Source organism: Lissotriton helveticus, chromosome 4_1, assembly GCF_964261635.1.
Source record: "Lissotriton helveticus chromosome 4_1, aLisHel1.1, whole genome shotgun sequence".
Classification (NCBI taxonomy): Eukaryota; Metazoa; Chordata; class Amphibia; order Caudata; family Salamandridae; genus Lissotriton; species Lissotriton helveticus.
The window spans coordinates 527,845,517-527,867,150 of NC_136063.1; the positions used below are offsets into that span (position 1 = coordinate 527,845,517).

Below are 21,634 nucleotides of genomic sequence, written 5' to 3' on the forward strand. Positions count from 1 at the left end.
CTGGGACGACTCCTGGTGGCCCCCCACCCTGGGCACCGCACCCAAGCCAACAGACCACGCACGCAACCTGGGCTTCATCCTGGACTCCTCTCTCTCGATGACGAGACAAGTCAACGCTGTCTCCTCATCGTGCTTTCACACCCTGCGCATGCTTCGCAAGATCTTCTGATGGATCCCGACCGAGACCAGGAAGACGGTCACCCAGGCACTCATCACCAGCCGACTGGACTACGGAAACGCCCTCAACGCCGGAACCACAGCCAAGCTACAGAAAAGACTCCAGCGCATCCAGAACGCCTCCGCCCGACTCATCCTGGACGTCCCCCGACGCAGCCACATCTCCGGCCACCTAAGAGACCTGCACTGGCTCCCCGTCAACAAGAGGATCACGTTCCGGCTCCTCATCCACGCACACAAGTCTCTCCACGACCTGGGCCCCAAGTACCTCAACGACCGCCTGACCTTCTACACGCCCACCCGCCAGCTACGGTCTACCAGCCTCGCCCTCGCCGCCGTACCACGCATCCGAAGAGCCACCGCCGGAGGAAGATCCTTCTCCTACCTGGCGGCCAAGACATGGAACTCCCTCCCCATCCACCTTCGGCTGACCAAAGACCATCTCGCCTTCAGGAGACAACTCAAGACCTGGCTGTTCGAGCAGTAGCAGACCCTTTTCCCCAAGCGCCTTGAGACCCTTCCGGGTGAGTAGTGCGCTATACAAGTGTCATGATTGATTGATTGATTGATTGATGGATTTAGGAATCCTGACATTCAGCTTTTTTCAAAAACCTTATCCTCATCACAAGCCCTCAATACATAGTAATGGCCTCTCATTTTCTATCACTGAGAGACCAGATCTATTCAATATACACACTGAACTACTACAGATCTTTAGGAAATTATGACTGAGAGCATTTTTATTCAGATCAAGCCTCTGAGACACCCAATAATGTCTCAGGTTTCGTCCCTGATCCACTTTCAATCTGAGCAAATGCCTTGGTACATCCAGAACTAACTTTTGAACAACAGGTTTTGAACGAGGCCACGCCCTTAAACAGGAACACACATATATCCCCTAAAATATTAGTCTTGCAGACAGTAGGGCCTTACTTAGTATTAAACATAATGACAACATCATTATGAAGGTGGGATAGTGATTCAAGATAAGATCAATGTTGACCATGAGATTTATCACCAACACAGTAACACACAACACTACATATCCATTGACCATAATTTCCTCGGTGAGATTCAGTGATGAAATCATCTTCCTGACTGAGAGAGCAAACTTAGAAGGTTTTCTGAGACAATGAATATAGTTTTGTACAACAAAATATCTACAAGTTCCCCACAGAAGCTGGAGCAAGATCACCGCCGACCAGCTCACCACCTCCCTCAGCCAGAACCCACCCGCCAGCACAACGGACCCCAACAAAGCAGCCCGCAACTTCACGCAGTGGCTGACCGCCTGTGCCGACGACCTCGCACCACTGAAGAACCCTCCCAGCAGACCCAGAAGCAAGAAGGCATCCTGGTACACCGACGAACTCATGGACTCCAAGAAGACCTGCCGCACCCTCGAGAAAGCCTGGCTCCTCGACCAGACCACTGACAACATGACCACCCTCAAAGACGCCACCCGCAAGCACCACCAGCTCATCCACACCACCAAGACAGCAAGGAACTCTTCAGCATCGTCAAGGAGTTCTCCAACCCCAGCACCGGCAACAACGACATCACTCCGTCACAAGATCTCTGCGACTCCCTCGCCTCGTTCTTCCACCGCAAGATCGCCGACATCCACAACAGCTTCAGTGCACCATCCACGCACCCAACCGTCGAACCAACGCCCCCCACCACCACTCTCCGCACCTGGACCACGTTGACCACCGAAGACACAGCCCGCACGATGAACACCATCCACTCCGGATCTCCAACCGACCCCTGCCCCCACCACGTCTTCAACAAGGCCGACTCCACCATCGCACCTCAACTCCGGAACATCATCAACACCTCCTTCAAAACCGCCACCTTCCCGGAGAGCTGGAAGCATGCAGAGCTCAGAGCCCTACTGAAGAAACCAACAGCGGACCCCACCGACCTCAAAAACTTCCGGCCCATCTCGCTCCTCCCTTTTCCTGCTAAAGTCATCGAGAACATCGTCAACAGACAGCTTGCCGCCTTCCTCGAGACGAACGGATCCCTCGACCCCTCGCAGTCCGGCTTCAGAGCCAACCACAGCAACGAGACCGCCCTCATCGCAGCCACCGATGACATCCGAGCCCTGCTCGACAACGGGGAAACAGCGGCACTCATCCTCCTGGACCTCTCTGCAGCGTTCGACACTGTCTGCCACCGCACCCTAGTTCAACGCCTCAGCGACAACGGCATCCAAGAGAAGGCACTGGAGTGGATCATCTCGTTCCTCGCCGGAAGAACACAGAGAGTCCGCCTCCCCCCGTTTCGATCCGAGGCTACCGAAGTCATCTACGGCGTACCGCAAGGATCATCACTCAGCCCCACCCTCTTCAACGTCTACATGAGACCTCTTGCAACCATCGCACGCCAACACAACCTCAACATCATCACCTACGCCGACGACACCCAGCTGATCCTCTCCCTCACCAGAGACCCCGACACCGCCAGAACCAGCCTACACGAAGGGATGAAAGACGTCGCCGAATGGATGAGGAACAGCCGTCTGAAGCTGAACTCAGACAAGACGGAAGTCCTCATCCTGGGACCGTCGCCCTCTGCCTGGGACGACTCCTGGTGGCCCCCCACCCTGGGCACCGCACCCAAGCCAACAGACCACGCACGCAACCTGGGCTTCATCCTGGACTCCTCTCTCTCGATGACGAGACAAGTCAACGCTGTCTCCTCATCGTGCTTTCACACCCTGCGCATGCTTCGCAAGATCTTCTGATGGAGCCCGACCGAGACCAGGAAGACGGTCACCCAGGCACTCATCACCAGCCGACTGGACTACGGAAACGCCCTCAACGCCGGAACCACAGCCAAGCTACAGAAAAGACTCCAGCGCATCCAGAACGCCTCCGCCCAACTCATCCTGGACGTCCCCCGACGCAGCCACATCTCCGGCCACCTAAGAGACCTGCACTGGCTCCCCGTCAACAAGAGGATCACGTTCCGGCTCCTCACCCACGCACACAAGTCTCTCCACGACCTGGGCCCCAAGTACCTCAACGACCGCCTGACCTTCTACACGCCCACCCGCCAGCTACGGTCTACCAGCCTCGCCCTCGCCGCCGTACCACGCATCCGAAGAGCCACCGCCGGAGGAAGATCCTTCTCCTACCTGGCGGCCAAGACATGGAACTCCCTCCCCATCCACCTTCGGCTGACCAAAGACCATCTCGCCTTCAGGAGACAACTCAAGACCTGGCTGTTCGAGCAGTAGCAGACCCTTTTCCCCAAGCGCCTTGAGACCCTTCCGGGTGAGTAGTGCGCTATACAAGTGTCATGATTGATTGATTGATTGATTGATGGATTTAGGAATCCTGACATTCAGCTTTTTTCAAAAACCTTATCCTCATCACAAGCCCTCAATACATAGTAATGGCCTCTCATTTTCTATCACTGAGAGACCAGATCTATTCAATATACACACTGAACTACTACAGATCTTTAGGAAATTATGACTGAGAGCATTTTTATTCAGATCAAGCCTCTGAGACACCCAAAAATGTCTCAGGTTTCGTCCCTGATCCACTTTCAATCTGAGCAAATGCCTTGGTACATCCAGAACTAACTTTTGAACAACAGGTTTTGAACGAGGCCACGCCCTTAAACAGGAACACACATATATCCCCTAAAATATTAGTCTTGCAGACAGTAGGGCCTTACTTAGTATTAAACATAATGACAACATCATTATGAAGGTGGGATAGTGATTCAAGATAAGATCAATGTTGACCATGAGATTTATCACCAACACAGTAACACACAACACTACATATCCATTGACCATAATTTCCTCGGTGAGATTCAGTGATGAAATCATCTTCCTGACTGAGAGAGCAAACTTAGAAGGTTTTCTGAGACAATGAATATAGTTTTGTACAACAAAATATCTACAACATCTGCTCCAAAATACATAAAAGTGGAAGCCCTAGACGCTCAAGCTTTGGCTCTATTTTAGAGCCATTGGGCATATATATTTACTATTTCATCAAGGACGTGGCTCCCACCATGGTTACATGTATGAGCACAACAGTACACATTTTCTCAACTTGATTGAGGACATAGATTTTGACTCTGATTAAACAGTTAGTCACTCTTGACATCGAATCTATATACACTAATACCCTGAAGAACAGTGATATCAAAGTGATATAGACCTTCCTTATTAAAAGACCAGCACCCTCCCAGGATTCTATCTCTGTCATCATTTTCTTGCTTCACATTGTTGAAACTGAAAATGGCTTCTCTTTTAATAGCAAATATTATTACCAATGCAAAGGGACATCCATGGGAGCTGTATTTGCGCCTAATCTTGCTATTCCTTTTGAAGCTGTCCTTGAGATATCATATACACTAAATTATGTGAACCCTTTTTCAATTACATAAGGATAGGGAAAAGATATGTCGATGATATCTTTGTGATACGGTCTGGGAATGAGGAAATTCTATCCAAATTAATTGACTGGCTATAAAACTCACAACATAATCTTTACTTCACATACCATAGCAGCCATAAGGGTATTGATTCCCTTGATTTTACTGTAAAGATTGATGATAATAGACTTTACACCATACGGTTTAGAAACTCCACAGAGAAGATCGTTCTATTGGAAAGCTGCAGATTCCACCTTAGAGCCTGAGGAAATAGACTCCCCTTTACGCGATTTCTGAGTCTTCAGAGATATTGTAAATTTAAGGAATACTTTATCAAAGAGGCTGATACCCTTACATTAAAATTACTTGAGAGAGTTCATCTAAACAATTGAGTGAGATGCTTCATGAAAAGGTATTAGTATTCTCAAAGCAAAAGTCTCCTCTTATGCAAACAGCCTCTCGACAAATCACCTGTGTCACTACTTTTTTTCCATTATCAATAAGAGTATCAAGAAGCATGGGAACGTACTGTGAACAGGTGATCTTGCCCTAGATGGGCCTCGTTTCTCCTTCAAGCATAGCTGCAACATCAGTGACCACATAATGTGATCCTGCAAATTCCCATTGAATGACACGTCCATCTTTCATTATTGGGCTTCCCACCAGTAATGGGCAATAACAAATGTGGAAACTGTGTGGCCTACAGATTTACCTTCATAATGTAAATATGTTTGCATATACTGTCATATACTGTCCAATTGTTTTTGGCCTAATACTCGATATTTATTATTTATGTAATTGTTCCATATTGCATTTGTGAATCCGGTCTGCCTAAGAGTCTGCAAAAAGTTCTGGAACCTTGCGATTGGGGTTGGCACTACACTGATCGTCTTAATATACTTCAATTACTACCTCTTAACATTTATTCTTTGTGTATTCTGTCCATACATGGACAGTATTCGCAGTTGACAATATGTTCTAAGTATGATTAACACCCTTTTCAGGGATATCCAATCCCTCACACTGTTTTACAGAATCTTCCACATTATTTTTGTAAGATGGCCAGCATTGAGATTTGCAGTGTGTTTGGTGATTCCCCAGTGCAGGGAATTCCCTTTAGTCCAGTGATGCTGCTGCTACCACTTCTAACTGTATAGGTGATTCAGAAGTAAGTACGAGTTCCCAGGTGGACCACATGACACTCCGTTCTGCTCCTGGACATTGGCATTGGGGTGTTTTAACCCGCTGTCACTGGATCAGCACTCCCTGGGCCAGTGCTGAGTGTGCTTTCTGAACTTCTTGGTGATTCCTTCCCTAAACTGATTCACCAGTACTTCACCAGCAGCCTTTCTAGAATTTATCTCATTTACCCCAATGAGCCTCTTAATAATTTACAAGTCCTTGGTCTGTTGTCAACTGTGAATACAAACCCCGATTTAGTGGTCCTCGGGGGCCTGCATTAGAAACCACTTTGACTCCTGAGACTTACCCTGCAGACCTCCTTACCCAGATTCATTTTTCAGACCTCTGTGCTCTGCACTGTTCCCCAGTCCTGATGGTTATCTCCCACTTAATATAGGATTTGAAAAGCCATTGACTAGAAAACCATTAAATTCATGACGTCTTGCTTTATACTTCCTTGCATCGAGTTATCAGTTGCTTCCATTTTATATAAACAGCAATTCTTCACATGTGTTGTTCTGCATGAACAGTTTTTGGAGCACCTAAATGCCACTATACAACACATGCTAATAAATGACAATTTGTTTATAGTTCGTTGAATATTATGTTCACATGATTTGTTCCTTTTATTGGGTGAAATTTTCAGATATCCAACGTTTAAATTATGATTTAATAAGTCCGTAGTCAACCACTGTTTTTTTCTGTATCAGTTTATCTAAGCTTGGTTCCTGCTCGGCGTACTGTGTAAATACATCCTTGTCTTTGATTACTACTTTTCACAGTCAGCAATTCTAAGCAGCACATATCATCTCTTGCATATCCAATCTGAACTACTCTTAAGTTAAAATACATGTATCCTATGTTACAAGCTAATACATTCCTGTGATATAAAAAGGGCTTCCCTGGCCTCAGAGCTAAGCGTATACAATGAATGTCCGAGCCTCTCTGATTATGCACCATTTCTGCAACCATCGAAATGTTCAGAGAGAATCTGAACCAAATGGACTCCTGCTGCTGAGGAGCGTAGGGGGGATCAATGGCGGATCATAAAAATAGGCCCTCTTATTCAAATCAGTGGATTATGGCACAGATGGGAGCCTACATCCGAGGTCAGGATGGGGGCCTGCCTTAAAACTTGCCGTTGTTTTTCCCACTGGGACATACGTGTAATTTTTTATGTTAGTAAAGGATAAGTCCTTCTCACTGGGTCACGTGACCCCGCTCTTGCCTCACTGATTTATTGTCGTCACCCTATTTTAAGTGAACAAATCCTAGAATACACTGGATCAGGTAAGAGAACCCATAAGGGTTTGCTTGGGAGAATGGAGGTGTCCTAGCCCCAAAGGGAATGAAAACAAGATTATTTCCTGAGCTGTATCTTAGAGAAATGAAGGGTCTCTAGGGACAGTAAAACTGTAATCGTGAATTCACTATTCCACGTCTGAAAGCTATATGCTTAGTAAGACCTGTCAGAACTGATGGCAATGGTAAGTCCTTCTATATGCAAATTAATTTGAATTCATTTCACATCAATTTCCTTGGTGAGAGCAGTGAGATTTTCTACAAATCGCCCTGTAAGACTTCTTTGGCTTTATTAATTAAAAACAGTGCATAGAAAATAGGCTATTGTGAAAGTCTCTATTTTTGAAAGGTCCTACAATTTGTGGCCCAGGAGTGTCAGATGGAAGCAGGAATCAAGTATCATGTACGGTAATGGCTTGAACTCTCCTAAAGGGAACATTCAAGAACAGTTTCTCAGCACTCATAGATGTCTATCATCCCATCCTCTTCTCCATCTCCATGTCACCAACCTCTTGCAAGTGACCTGGAGCATTATGGGTAAATGTCTACAATTTTCATAATTACCACTCGGCCAGTTCTTATTAGTGTTCTGCTCTACTCTGTGACATAACGAATCTGTTATGCTGTTGCGACAAAGAATAGTGGTAACTTATATGTGACTTGTTGGATTCTATTCCCTCCCCTCTCCATTGTTCTCTCCTGTAGAATGGCTTACCTGCCACTGTAGTACACTCTACTGCAGCCTTTTCCATCTCAAGCCGATGGCCTTTGGACTTCCCCTCCCTAATTTTTTATGCTGAATTTTAACTATTTGTCCCCTGCAAGATGCCCTGCCTGCTTTATTATCCCTACTCTTGCTCACTTTTGCTGCAAGAGCGTCTGTCCTTCATAGCGCTAAACCAAGTGCCTTAATCAATGCTTGCCCTTGCTGCCTGTTAAATAATCCATTCGCTGACAGTTCTTCTGCCTCATTCCTTCTTTTGCTCGGTGAAGGCTCCGTTAACTATTGTTTCCTCTCTTTTGTTTTTTGATATTCCCACCTTCTCAGATCCTGCAAAGAATGTTCCTTACGTATAATTCACTTGTTACCTACTTCCTACCTGACCATACAGTGTTCTCCAAATGAACTGTGTTTTCGGTTTGTCAACTGTCACTCCCTGTCACCTTCTCAGCTCTGTCAGCAAAAAGGAGGGGGGAGTGAGGATCATTGAGACCCAGAGGGCTCAGATTACCACTCAGGAGGTGAGCGGAAGGTCCAGCCACAGTCGAGGCCCAAGGTAATAGAACAAACAAAAAGAGACTGGGCTGTTCCTGGTAAGGTCAGAGGGTCACTAGGGAACTGGGGAGGGGAAAAGTGCTCAGTGGAGAACTACCCCTGGGTATCCATTGTGTTGGATATAATGGCCTCACACACCCTTGCGAGTGTCATGCTTCATCATAGGCAATGCTCCTCGTTGGGTAGGCAGTGCAATCCCCAACGGGCAACACCTCAAAGAGGGGCTCTTTGGCGGAGATCTTTTTATCCAACTGCCTATTGGTGAAGTGGGGGTGTGGGGCCAGGAGAGTGTAGACGGTGTAAGTGAAGGTAAAATGAAGCAAAAGGTACCGGAAAGAACTTTTATTCAGGTGGTCCTTTGCTTCAATTAAAAACAAGGTTAGTCTGTACTCGCTGGAACTTAGGTTTCCACGAACGAGACAGTACTAAAGTGCAAGAGAGGTGGTCAACATGTTTCTCGCTGGATGTGCATTCACATGCGATTCTTCAGGACCTAAAACGATGCAGTACTACTGTCTACACAACATGACCTATATAAGTGTCCGTTTTACAAAGTACACACATTTGTACTACCTGTTGTACACCTGTTCTTGCCTACATTGGGAGACAAAAAGGGGAGGGCCGTTACTACAGGTAAGTGACAAAATGCATTCATCGAAGTGACCGTGAGTGCAAAATGCATGATAGTATACTCGTAGGGGTGCCGCTGGTATGTGAATTAGACCAGCAGGGTACATTTGTGACATGAGTATCTAAACAGCACTAAGTGAAGATTAAAATTAAATTAAAAACATTTGCAAGCAGCAGCATTCATGCAGAGCAGAGCTCTTGACTATAATTTGAGATCAGAGGGCTTAAACTCACCTAATAGTCAGAGATTACAAGTGTCAACAGTGCCCAGCGGGTCAGACATCAGGGGTGAAGCCGCATAGCTAAGGCTGAGGAAAGGTAGAAACAAGTAAAAACTCGGAGTATGAGTCAGGAAACATGCTTTAACCCCTTCCACGCTGATGACGAGCTCAGCTCGTCATGAGGTACACCTCTCGTACGCTCATGACGAGCTGAGCTCGTCATGAACCGCGGGATTTCGCGGTTCTCGGCGCACAGCGTGAAAACGCGCAGCGCGCATGGGGTTAAGTCTAAAGTATCCAAAAGAGCGTGAAAAAGGCCTTCCCACTGAACTGTATTCAGAGGCACTTACTTCCACCGCCTGTGTCCGTTCCTTCTGGCCTACCCCTCACCGCTGGGCCCGGATAGTGAGGAACCATCTCGGCGGCCATTGAGATAAAGGGAAGGAAGGGGGCTTGGCGGTGTTCTCAACCGGAAACCAGAATGTCATGTGACAAAGGTTGTGGATGGCGCGGCCATTGCAGATTGGAGTAAATGTTTACGCTGCCCAGACCAGCAAGGTGCCTAAAAGTACTCGAGAGATATCGTATCGGTCCAGTAAAATACCAACATTACTAGTAGCGTTAATTCAAGGGAGTTCATCCAGGATGGAACTAGACACAGTCATCAGAGTGCGCTCCATGGGATGTCTTCATTTAACCCCTGGCTATCTGTTGCTAATCGGTGAACCCACCTCTGTTCCTTCAGGAACAGGTTATGCTTGGATTTATCAGCAGTGGCTTCCAATACTAGCCACGATATTGAGTCAGCCGTGTGGTTCTTTTCCACGAAGTGTCTTCACATTTTGGTATTGGTTTTATTGCAACGGAAGTTGCTCCTGTGCTCGGAGATGCGGGTCTTAATGGGGCGGGTGGTCATGCCCACATATTGAAGTCCACAAGGGCACCGTAGCAGATATATACAATGAGATGTATTACAATTGGTGTGCTCTCACATACCCTTATGGCTTTGGGCGCACTGCAGAAAGGGCCACTGGAATTATGCGACTGTGTGGCCACCGTTTTTTTTGCATAATTCTAGATTTGCTGCATTTGCCACATAATTTATCCTCTGCTGCATTAGCTGTGGATTTTACCAAAAATACATTTAATTTCTAGCTCAAACGGTTAAAAAATCACTAAAAACGCTGCTGCACGTGTCACCGAGCAGTGAAAGGCCCTTTGCAAATGTTAACTGTTTATTTTTCTATTGCTTATTGCTATATTTGGGTATTAAATGAGGTGCAATCAATGCCCAGGCAGTGTTAACAAGAGTAAAAATGACAAAATAATGAAGTCATAGTATCTAAAACTGTGCCGCATCATGCTGCATAATTTGACTTTTCTTGCTGCATAATCTAGTCAACCCTGCCACGTAATTTGGTCCTCCACTGCCGCATAATTCCAGTGGTCCTGACTATAGAAACTATAACAAAAAAATGGATTATATAATAATGTTGTGATCCCTCCTCCATTACTTGTTTAAGCCATGCACATAAATAATAGTGGAGTGACGTATTTACCTTTAATTGTTCATTTTCAATTTTCAACTCTTCAAAGTCTGATTTTACTTTCTTGATCTCTTTAGTTAGGAAATCTTTATTTTCCTGCAAGTGTCTGTGTAGAAAATAATATATGCAAGTTAGTTGTTTTTGCACAGTATGGCTGTTAACAACAGAAGATCATTTATTACAACCTCTTAATCACCAAGCCAACAAACTGCTCCATGTCAAGAATAAACAAAGGAAAGTTAAAACATTCTGAGAAAAGGCATGGGTCCACTCTCTGAAACACTGGTGAAGGAGTTGGCAAAGATTTGCATGTATCCCTAATTCCCTAGATTTGTAGTGATAGCCCATACCCTCGAACCTCTGCTAAACATCATACATTTTGACTTTTCTGCCTATCAACGTGTTTGGTTACACTCTTTTTAGGTCTGGGGTCTAGCGTACACTGCGCAGCAGTGTCGCACAGCCAGAGTCCTTTTCTAGGGGTTTTGAAAATGGACCTAGGAATTCCACGCTGCTTGTGCGTGTTATTTCCTAGGTCCATTTTGATTGGCCTTTGCGTGCGTGTACTTGTAAAACAGAACACGCAATAGGCCATGGGCGGTCGCGTAGCTCCGCCAATGGCCTATTGGTGTCTGTTATGCGCACCAAAGGCCATATATCTTCAATTATCGCGGGCAGACACGGCCGCGATAATTGAAGATATATTCTCGCAGTGGCGCATGCGCGCGCACCACTCGCGGGCGTTTTTTTTTTTTACAAGAGAATCGCTATTGAGATCGCTTGTTTTCAAGGCAGGCAACCTTCCACCCGCAGGCCAGAGCCGAGCACAGAGACACTGCAGCGCTGTAATCGAAAACTTAATAAAATGCCTAGGTTTAGGATAATATTTCACTTTATTTTTCTTTAAATTGACGCGGTTCACTTTATATACATCTCCTGGTATTATGTGTCGTTTTTTGAAAAAGCTGCAGAGAACAGTTGAGGGCTTGTACTGCAGAGCAAGCTGGACATTGTAAGGCAGTTGTTAATTCAGGTTTTGTTTGGCAACAAAAAAAAAATGGATCATAGAAACTATTTGTCCGACAATGTGAGCAGCGTTCAACATTCCACAGCTGGAGAAGAAAAGAAAATCGCAGAGCTAAAAGTGAGAGGCATCGGGTGTAGAGCCCAGATGGCACGATTAATCCAGGCACATATTAATCCTCGGGCCTGCTGTTCAATACGCCAGTTGTATTCCCGCAGTAACATGGGCGCAAGGGAAGCGGTGCACTCTGGGAAGCCATGTGCATTGTCACTAGCAGTTCATCATGGCGCACAGAGTGTAATGGGAACCAGATGGGCGAAATTACTGCTGCGAAATGAGCGCTGGCGGATATGGTCTGAGAAGGCGCTGTGTCCCGTGGTCTCCAACATCAATGGGCCTGCGGCTTGCGTGGCACAAACCATTTTCGGTGGGCTGCAATGGGGTCAGTGCGGTGTTTCTTAATGGGCCTCTCAAATGTGAATACGAGGGTTAGCACAAGCACCCAGATACGCAGAGGAGGAAGCCGTGGTTTGGTGATGACACAGAGGCAACAAGCTCGAGGCTAGGAGTTCTCAGAGTACATTTTATATGGAGTCAACATGGTACAGGGCTTTAAGTGGGATGAAAAAACTAGGGGGGTCTCTGATCGGGGCGTGGGCAATGCGGTTAAGGGTGTGGCTAAAAAAGTAAGCTACAAATATGTGCTTAAAGTGTGCCGCTCTACAGGTATTTTGCTGTTTATGTCGTCTCCAGATATATAATGCAACAAGTAACATTATACCTACAACAAGCCAGGACTATTGTCTTTGTCAGTGGTAGTTAGTTGCATAAAAAAAGCTACAACTGTGGCTTCGTTGCATAGAATATTGAAGTTCTGAAATGATGAGACTCCGAAAGAACTATACCAAGTCTTTTTGAAGTTACATCACAGGCAGTAAAGGGTGGTACTGCTGCAGAGTTGATTTTTTTTCACCCTGATGGTGAGGGCAAAAATGAAGAGCCCGATAGGGACCCGTATCAGCAGCTGCTTTTTAGAACTGCCAGCAGGACCCAGCCCACTTAAAGCCCTGCCATGACACAGTTTTGGTGATTCAGTTCAACTTGCTTCTACAAAGTGTTCATGTACGTGACGTTGGTCTGTGCAGAAAAGCTGAAACGTTGCCCCATTCAGGCTGTCAATATGTGCAGACTGATCATTGTGCTTCAGGGAGTACACGCTAGAAGGTGATTTGTTGACCCTGATGAGGACCAAGTCCCTCCCCCCCACCCATGGGTACCCTCTAAAGCAACAGAAGGGCATGTTTGTTCTGATAAATAGTAGGGTTCAGGTGCCTTCAGTCGGGTATGAGAGCTGTCTGTCGGATTTCATGTGGAATTTTTACATTAACACTGATAAAAACAGAATACACTTTCTTTTTTCTTTAAAGCCCTCAAAAATGTTGGTTATTTTACAAAACGTTGTGTTTTCTCTCAGTTAGTACTCCTACTAATCCGAATTCCTCTCCCTTTACACTGCCCATGAGGCCCCTCTCATGCACCCTCCTTGTCCTATAATGTATTATAACATTATATGCAAGCGCCATTGTTTGGAATATCTGAAGCTCACAACCCCCAATCTTACTGACCAAGCTACGCCCCTACTTAGATCAACCCATTCCCTCTCTTTTATCTCCCTAGAAGGACTTCCTTCTGTTAAAAGAGGCCCTCAGTATGACCCTCGACAGTATGCAAGCACTAGATGACATTACTGAACAATCTGTTGTGTATAGTGGCCTCTACTTGGCTGAGAGAAAATGAGTCTTATAGGCAGTAGCAGCTGCTACCAGACTCGTGTGGGGGGGGCAGGGGGCGAAAAAAACGTTAAAAACCACATACCTTTGATGTACGGCCGGCAGCCGCCTTTCCTCCATATTCTTCTTTCTGCTCCGGTCCTGCAGCAGGAAGCACCAGGCTCCTGATAGCCAACCACAATGCAGCAATGCAGTGTTGTGATTGGTCTGAGCGCCTTGGATTGGCACTCAGCCAGGGAATAGGTCCTGGGCATGTTCTCCATGCAGGCTGTAATGCACCCGCCATGAAGTGCAGTTATGATAAAAAAGAGATCCAGGCAACAGTTGTTCAGGAAGAGTAGATCAGAACACATATCACCTCTAGGCACTTCTGTGCTCTGAGATGTTATCTAGCTGTGCATATATAATTAGTGACCAGTCTGTTGCATTGTTTTCATCATCAACGCTCAGATGTTTTTTTACCAAAATAGGCTCTTGGACTGAGGAGAGGCTTCTTTGCTGAATAAACTGTTACATTGTGTACCATTCTCATTGTAGGTTCCACAATCTAAACTTTAAAGGGCCTATTCAGTGTAGTGAAAAATAATTCTCTTTCCCTATTCCATAATCTCTAACAGTAACCAACAATAGGCATTCTAGAGTGTTCCTTTATGAGATGAAGTAATCTTTCGTTGTGATTTCTGCTGTGAGATCATTCACCAGACAGGCTCTTTCAGCTCAAGGATGGGCACTTTTTTATGGAGACTGGTCACTCTTCAAGGCTAGCAGTAGCATCCTAATACATATCGGCAGGAGTTGATCAAGGAATTGTTCTGACTTATGTAGTGTATTTTGTAAAGCGCACAGCTGCCCCAACGGGGCGTCACGGCGCTGGATAACACTGTGGAACCCTTCCTGGCTCTCCATGTGAGATGCCCCTCCTGGGCACCCCCAAGGTGAAGCCAGGCATCCCAGTGTTGTAGGGGCCATTGTGGAGATTAAGCAAACTATTGCCCAGAGTTGCAGCGTGGGACCCATGATTAGAGTAGGCGCCGAGGCGAGAATTATCGAGTCCGCGGACATTGAGCCCAAGACCCTGCCGCGTCGGGACTTGAACCCTGGTCCCGGGCCTGATCGCTGATTCAGAGTCTGCCGCTCTAACCAGTGAGCCATACTTCTCCACTTAGAGTCCAGAAAGATGCCTGTCTTCTTTATCACAAGACTGATGCAGCTCTGCATAGATTTTACAGGTCTGTCAGTTAGCACTAGGTGGTACCCTGATTCTATTATTCAGAGATAATTTGTAAAAGGGTGTGTTTGACAACTGTGTAGATGACTCTCTGGTTAAGAAGGATGATTTTTCCCTTTGGATATTAACTTTTCCATTATTTGTTTCAAATAATTGCAGGGTGTGTAAGCTCGTGTACATTCCTCCAGTGCCTAATTTGTAAAAGGATGAGTGCTAATTCCCAAAGCTCTGCTCACATGATTGTGGCCGGTGCTATTAAATATCGCAACGGCAAATGCATATCCACTGCCAGACACTCCTTGCCCCATTTCTCTCTCTTTCTTGCAGGTTCCTATATTTCTCTCTTGGTGATGATTTTTCCGTCTTTCTCTTCCTCATACTTTCCCCTGTGTTTGGTTTTTCCTCTCTTGCTCTTAGTCAATGTCTTATGAGAATAAATAAGTGCTAATCCCCATAAATGAGTACCGTGGGCCAACGTTGCAACCACTGGCTCAAATTAAGCACTGCATTTCACATTTTCATGTCCCGTCCTAACATGAAGGCCTCACCTTATCACTCGCTTTATTCTTCGTGACTGTCCTTCTGGATAACTGTAAACACCTCTGTCTGTCACTACATACTCCAGCATCTCTACTAATGCCCTCCCATATCTCTTACAGGACTTGAAGAACATTTTTTAAGTTCTGGAACGATTATCTTCATTTCATGTTCAGTTCCATAATCATCCATTCCAATCTTAGACCTTTCCCCTTAAGAACAAATGGTACACGAGCTGTCTACTTTCCTATATTTAGGGCCCAGTCAATGGTGTGTTGTGAGAGACTGTTTGAGGGATTGGGAAAGAGGGGTCAGACACTTCCAATAAATCCAGCCTGCAAACACTGACACATTTTTCAGCGAATAGCTAGGGTTTTCCTTATATCTGGAGCAAACTTGGAGGCTGTCACTATATGTCAATGTTCAGTGCTAGGCTCCTAGGTCTGGGTGAATGATAGGACGCTATAAAGGTAGCTTTTAAATAACATCCAACCGTAATTGTCAAAGTACAAACAGGGCACGTTAGCTCACGGAGCGTTGAACATTTAATATTTCTACTCAACCTAACAGGATCCACTTTTTTGTTGCTAATGCAAAAAGCACTTGTTAGATATTGAATGTCAGCCTTTCTTGAAATAGCTCTGAGCTACAGTAAACTGCTCACAAAACAGAAAGAGGAAATAAACGAAGATGTTTGTATCTTCAATATTTCTGAACTCACTCTATTTATTTGGTTGAAGTGCCGCTTATATGAGAGGGCTGCTGAGAGTGATGACAGTAGTTTTTTGCGGAGCAGGAGAGTTCTGCTTCCCTCCCTTTTTTCTGCCGCTAGTATCAGCATCTCCCCCAGAAGCCACTAAGCAACGGCCTCCTCACATCTCCTCAGCAGCTCCTGCATCTCCTTTTGTTGCTCTGAAGAATGTCCCTGGGAAAGGCAATGGTCCCCCCTTCTTCCGCCATTCAGATTAGCCGGTGAGGTCTCTTCGGTACTTCTGTTCTTTCCACCGTCTCCACACACGGGGTACGGGATGACAGACTAGTCAAATGGGCCACGGTTGGACTACTCTCCGCATTCTATTGCATAGAGTGGTCTGGATCCTCGCTCGCCATATTGGAGTGGCTTTTGTTTAATGTAAAGCAGTCGGATGTTCTAGTTAAAAGAGCATGTGTAATAAAAATGTGTAAGTAGATGTTTTGTAAGAATGCATATGTTTATTTATAAATTTGTAGTATAATGCGTTCTGACAAATACTTGCTTAAAAGTAAAAAGTAGGCTTTACTATTCGGTAGCGCAAGTAGGCTATAACTCTGACTGACTCATATTTTCGTGTATTAAAATTATAAAGGCAAAGCTGTGTTTCCCGCAGAATTTCTGCCGGTCTCGGAAAATTGCTGTTTCGCTATGGCCACCGTGCTCTCACAACGGTGAGCGGTCCTCCGAAGACTCACGCTGGGTTCTTTCTATTTCTGCAGCTGGGCAGGCAGTGTGTGAGTGTGCAGGGTGAGCACTGTGTGAGTGTGTAGGGTGAGCAGTGTGTGAGTGTGTAGGGTGAGCAGTGTGTGAGTGTGTCGGGTGAGCAGTGTGTGAGTGTGTAGGGTGAGCAGTGTGTGAGTGTGTAGGGTGAGCAGTGTGTGAGTGTGTAGGGTTACAGTGTGTGAGCATGCCGGGTGAGCAGTGTGTGAGCGTGCAGGGTGAGCAGTGTGTGAGCGTGTAGGGTGAGCAGTGTGTGAGTGTGCAGGGTGAGCAGTGTGTGAGTGTGTAGGGTGAGCATTATGTGAGTGTCCAGGGTGAGCAGTGTGTGAGTGTGCAGGGTGAGCAGTGTGTGAGCGTGCAGGGTGAGCATTGTGTGAGTGTGCAGGGTGAGCAGTGTGTGTGTGTGTGTGTGTAGGGTGAGCAGTATGTTAGTGTGCTGGGTGAGCAGTTTGTGAGTATGCAGGGTGAGCAGTATGTTAGTGTGCTGGGTGAGCAGCATGTGAGTATGCAGGGTGAGCAGCGTGTGGGTGTCCAGGGCCAGCAGTGTGTGAGTGTGTAGGGTGAGCAGTGTATGAGTGTGCAGGGTGCGCAGTGTGTGTGTGCAGGGTGAGCAGCGTGTAGGGTGAGCAGTGCGAACGTTGTGTGAGTGTGCAGGGAGAGCAGTGTGTGAGTGTGTAGGGTGTGTGAGTGTGCAGGGTGAGCAGTGTGTGAGTATGCCGGGTGAGCAGTATGTGAGTGTCCGGGGCCAGCAGTGTGTGAGTGTGTAGGGTGAGCAGTGTGTGAGTGTGTAGGGTGAGCAGTGTGTGAGTGTGCAGGGTGAGCACAAATGACGTGCGTTGGTGCCAGTGAAGTCCAGTGCTTTCACTGGGACGTTGTTCTAGGCACCTAGAAGACCTGGCACATGTTACTTGAGGCACACTGGTTTGGTGGTGTTAAAGACAGGGGCACTGCTTTCAGAGTCTTTGGCTTCTAAGGGGGACCCCAATCACCTGCCAGCTCTTTCACAGGAGCGCAACATTTCCATGCTCCCCCAAATGACCAAAGCTTCCATTCCAGACGACAGACCCCGGTGTCTCACAGAAGATCACACAACACCACACAGACACACACCACACACACACACACACACCCCACACACGCACAACACACACACAACACCACGCAACACCACACACACAAACACCACACACACAAACACCACACACACAAACACCACACAAAACACCATACCACCACACAAAAACACAACACCACACCACCACACAGGCACATAACACCACACACATAACACTACATAAGATCACACACATAACACCACACACACACACCACACAACACCACACACACACACCACCACACACAACACCACACACATAACACCACACACACAACACCACACACACACAACACCACACACACACAACACCACACACACACACACCCTCACCACCACACACTCACCACCACACACTCACCACCAGATACTCACCACCACACTTTCGCCAGGCACACACACACACCACCAGCCATTGGAGCACACTTTCAACAGGCACACACAACACCAGCCATCACTGCACGCTTTCACCAGCAACACACACACACCACCAGCCGTCAGTGCACGCTTTCACCAGGCACACACAACACCAGCCACCATTACATGCTTTCACCAGGCACACACACCAGCAGCTGTCAGTGCACACTTTCACCAGGCACACACACCACCAGCTGTCTGTGCACGCTTTCACCAGGCACACACACCACCAGTTGTCAGTGCACGCTTCCACCAGGCACACACACCTCCAGCCGACAGTGCATGCTTCAATCAGGCACACACACCACCAGCCATCAGTGCAAACTTTCTACAGGCACACACACCACCAGCGATCAGTACACACATCAATTGTTAACGCATCCACAATTAACTATTGTAGCAATCGCAGTATGGCAAACTTTACTTTTAAACATATTCATCTAAAGTGCAGCATGCCACCATTGCTACAATTCCAATCCAACCCACATAATTCCACTACACACCACATGCATACACTCCATAACACATGGCGAAAAGACATTGCCATTTACAATGCCATTAGCTCAAACGCAAATAAATCAGAGACCTATTGCATTTCCAATGCTTGTTTCACTAGGCCTGATGTAGGGCAGCCATTAAAGAGCATTCCACTATTTCTTGTTCTGTGCCCATCAGGTGCAGCTATCTCCTGATGTATGAGGGGGTGGTTATATTCGAATTTCGTTCTCCTCTACCATTATCTTCATGTAAGTTCCTCCAGCTGAACCAACCGGCATTACTGTAGAGCGCTCTGACGTTTTGTCGCTAGGTTGACACTCAATATACAACCTTAGACAAACATAGACAAACTAAAATCTTCCGTTTTTTTCACAATTATGCAGAAAATATGTTGCCCCCTAGCTGGATGCAAAAGTCTGGAACACTTACAAAACTTTCCATCAGAGTCACAGAGGTCAATGTCATAACTGTGTCTGGATCTGAAAACCTTTATTCCATTCTTTCATGCAATATAAAAATAGAATAAATATGTTAAGTCCAAGAGTCACCTTCCTTTCTTCCACTGAGCTTCGACGTCTGTAGAATATAAAACATTAACACGCGATTTTTAAAGGCAAGAACCTCATATTAACATAACATAATATTTTCTCGAGGGCACATTATGACAGCGTAATTTAGTGTGATTTGTGAGAAAAAGAAATAGCAAAAAAATTGAACACGAAATTCTGAAGCTAATTATTTGGTATTGTGTGATCTAATTTTGTTTTCTTTCTATTGTACTTCACCTTTGTACACACTGCATGCAGCTGAAAGAAACGCCTTGAAAGGACATTTGCTTGATTAAAGCCATTCAGATACTGTTGTGCAGGAACAAAATATGACTGAGAAGCTTGTAATATAGTGGAACAGAGCATTGCTCCCCTGGGGTTGTATTATAGGTTGTGCCGTGAGGACACATCCTAAGTATTTGCCCACTTTGTGCACCCCGAGGGCACTATTGTATATCAGGAGGGGCCATGAAAACTTGTGCGGCCCTTCCTGGAATATGGATGGTGCTTATGCACATTTAGCGCTTGCAGGATCCCAATGAGAAGTGCCCTCATTTGCATGAGAATCCTTTTCCTTTGTAAAAAAATATCATATTACATACACAGGCGCATAGGCAAGATGCACCCTACCTCCAAAGCCGCCACAGGTTTGAATGAACAATTGCCATGTTTTGAAGAGGCAGTTAGTGCCTTTGCTGTAAGTGCAACGTCTTACCTCACAATGTAATTGTTGCTCTATTCTAAACAACCATACATAGAAATTGATACTACAGTAGGAAGCAGACTCTAACCCAAAGATAGGGAGAGTGTGGGCGAAGAAGACTTTCTAGGACTGATATTGTAATATTTGCAATCCTGTGAAACCACTGGGAGGAACTAAATGCATGACTTTCATTGCACTGCTATTAACATAGAAGTAGTAACCAAATTAAGGGTAAGGAGAAGCTAAGCTAATAAAATGAGGACAGAATTTGAAGGGTCATCAAGCTTGTTTTAATAAAAGAAGAGGGAGAGAGATAATGCAAATCATATGCCACATAAATTGCCTCAATGTGCTTCCAGGCTGATAGGTAGAGCCAGCATGGTCAGAATAACTCTGTTGTAATATTTTCTGAAGGCTAGTCTATTTACTTTGGAGTGCATGCTGGTAGAGCGTGAGCTCCATATTTGTGCTTCATTCTGTGCAAAATGGCACTGCATGCCAGGCTGTTGTGAGAAATGCTGAATGTATTTTGGTTTCCATAACACAAGAGCATTCTGGTGCTTGGTGATGGACTTTCTTACTGTGGTACTTTGGTTACTTCCATTCATTGTTGGTGGTCATCAGTTTGAGGTTAAAGCTGGCAGTACTGCAGCTAAATTGAGTAGTTTAGTCTCAGTATGTTTTTAGAAATTAGTTTAACTTTAGGACTTTGGACAACATTGGTGATGATAAATAGGTAATTTGGGAAGGCCAGGGCTCAGTGAAGGGAAAATTCACAAACAGGCCAAAGCACACAGAAAGAGAACAGCAACTTTCTAAAAGTGCTGTTCTCAAACACAGGATTTAAAAACAACCTTTCCTAAAAGATGTGTTATTAAATTCTGAGTTCAGGGATACCAAAATTTTATGTCCTACCTTGCCCTCTTTGGGGCGATATGCGGGTAGCCACTGTAGCCAGCATTCCCCATGATAGCCTATGGGCAAGGTAGCCTTACAATAGTGAAAAACGAAAATGGCTGTAATTCACGACCAGAGCATGTCACCTGCAATAGTACATGCTGTACCTTTCACATACACTGCACCCTGCCCAAGGGGGGGCCTTGGGCCTTCCATAGGGGTGACCAATGTGTACAGAAAGGGAAGGGTTAGGCCCGGTCAGTGGGGACACTGACCAGGAGGACATGGCAGTTCACAGACTGCACACAGGCACTGCGGTGGCAGGCCTGAGACACCATTTTAGGGATACCCATGTGGGTGGCACAATCAGTGCTGCAGGCCCACTAGTAGCATTTGTATCACCATCCCTGGCACACTTAGTGCACTTTACTAGGGACTTCTTGGTGAGACACATATGCCAATCATGGATAACCAATTACAATCATAATTTACACAGGGAGCACTTGCAATTTGACACTGATCAGCAGTGGCAAAGTGCCCAAAGCATCTATACCAGCAGAAAACGAAATCCAGCACAGCGTAAAAAAATACAGGAGGTAGAGGCAAAAAGACAGGGGAAACCACGCCAAAGATGCCAGGTCTAACAGGTGATAATTGTGGTGAAGAGT

At 45.9% G+C, this 21,634-nt stretch overlaps 1 protein-coding gene across 1 annotated transcript in view; it reads right to left on the minus strand.

Annotated features, from left to right (window-relative positions):
- The window catches only part of LOC144827230 (uncharacterized), a 630,276-nt gene that overhangs the window by 525,647 nt on the left and 82,995 nt on the right, over positions 1–21,634 (minus strand). Inside the window, exon 2 of the mRNA XM_078685614.1 lies at positions 10,749–10,842. Within this exon, the coding sequence (XP_078541740.1) occupies positions 10,749–10,842 (94 nt within the window). The remainder of the gene's footprint in view (positions 1–10,748; positions 10,843–21,634) is intronic.